Consider the following 509-nt stretch of genomic DNA (forward strand, 5'->3'; position numbering starts at 1 on the left):
GCAATCAATACTCAACTACACACATAATTTATACTTTTCATCCATTCCACACAGCGCGTTCAAGCAGAGCGATTAGCCTTGTTAGCGAGAGAATGTAGCAAGGAACCGCGGCCAAGTAGCGATGTGTACGAGCGAATTCTTGCTCAGTTGGCCAGAAGGTACGATGGTGAAGAACATATAAGTCATTTTATAGTGTTCTCTTGACTTTGGAATCAAGAAAGATAACTTCACCTACTGATTTTTTTTTTAATCATTATTATTGATATCATTATTGTGGATTTATTTATTGGGTGTTTGCATAATTATACACTCATGCAGTCTTTAAACATAATCAGATTAACAGATATAAAGAATATGCTATAATTTATTTTCATTCTTTATTTACAACATTTTGGTGTGGCAAGATCAAGATTAAATGACAATATCTATTTTCATAATCTTATCTACAGTATTTTCGTTTTTTTTCCAATCATTAATTTATGCTTAATTTTCTATACTTGTATAATTTA

General features: G+C 31.0%; 1 protein-coding gene across 1 annotated transcript in view; it reads left to right on the top strand.

The window, feature by feature from the left end:
• Positions 1 to 509, top strand: part of LOC119581618 (carbohydrate sulfotransferase 11-like) — a 10,855-nt gene that overhangs the window by 5,888 nt on the left and 4,458 nt on the right. Inside the window, exon 3 of the mRNA XM_037929737.1 lies at positions 55 to 158. Within this exon, the coding sequence (XP_037785665.1) occupies positions 55 to 158 (104 nt within the window). The remainder of the gene's footprint in view (positions 1 to 54; positions 159 to 509) is intronic.

This window comes from Penaeus monodon, chromosome 15 (genome assembly GCF_015228065.2).
Source record: "Penaeus monodon isolate SGIC_2016 chromosome 15, NSTDA_Pmon_1, whole genome shotgun sequence".
Classification (NCBI taxonomy): Eukaryota; Metazoa; Arthropoda; class Malacostraca; order Decapoda; family Penaeidae; genus Penaeus; species Penaeus monodon.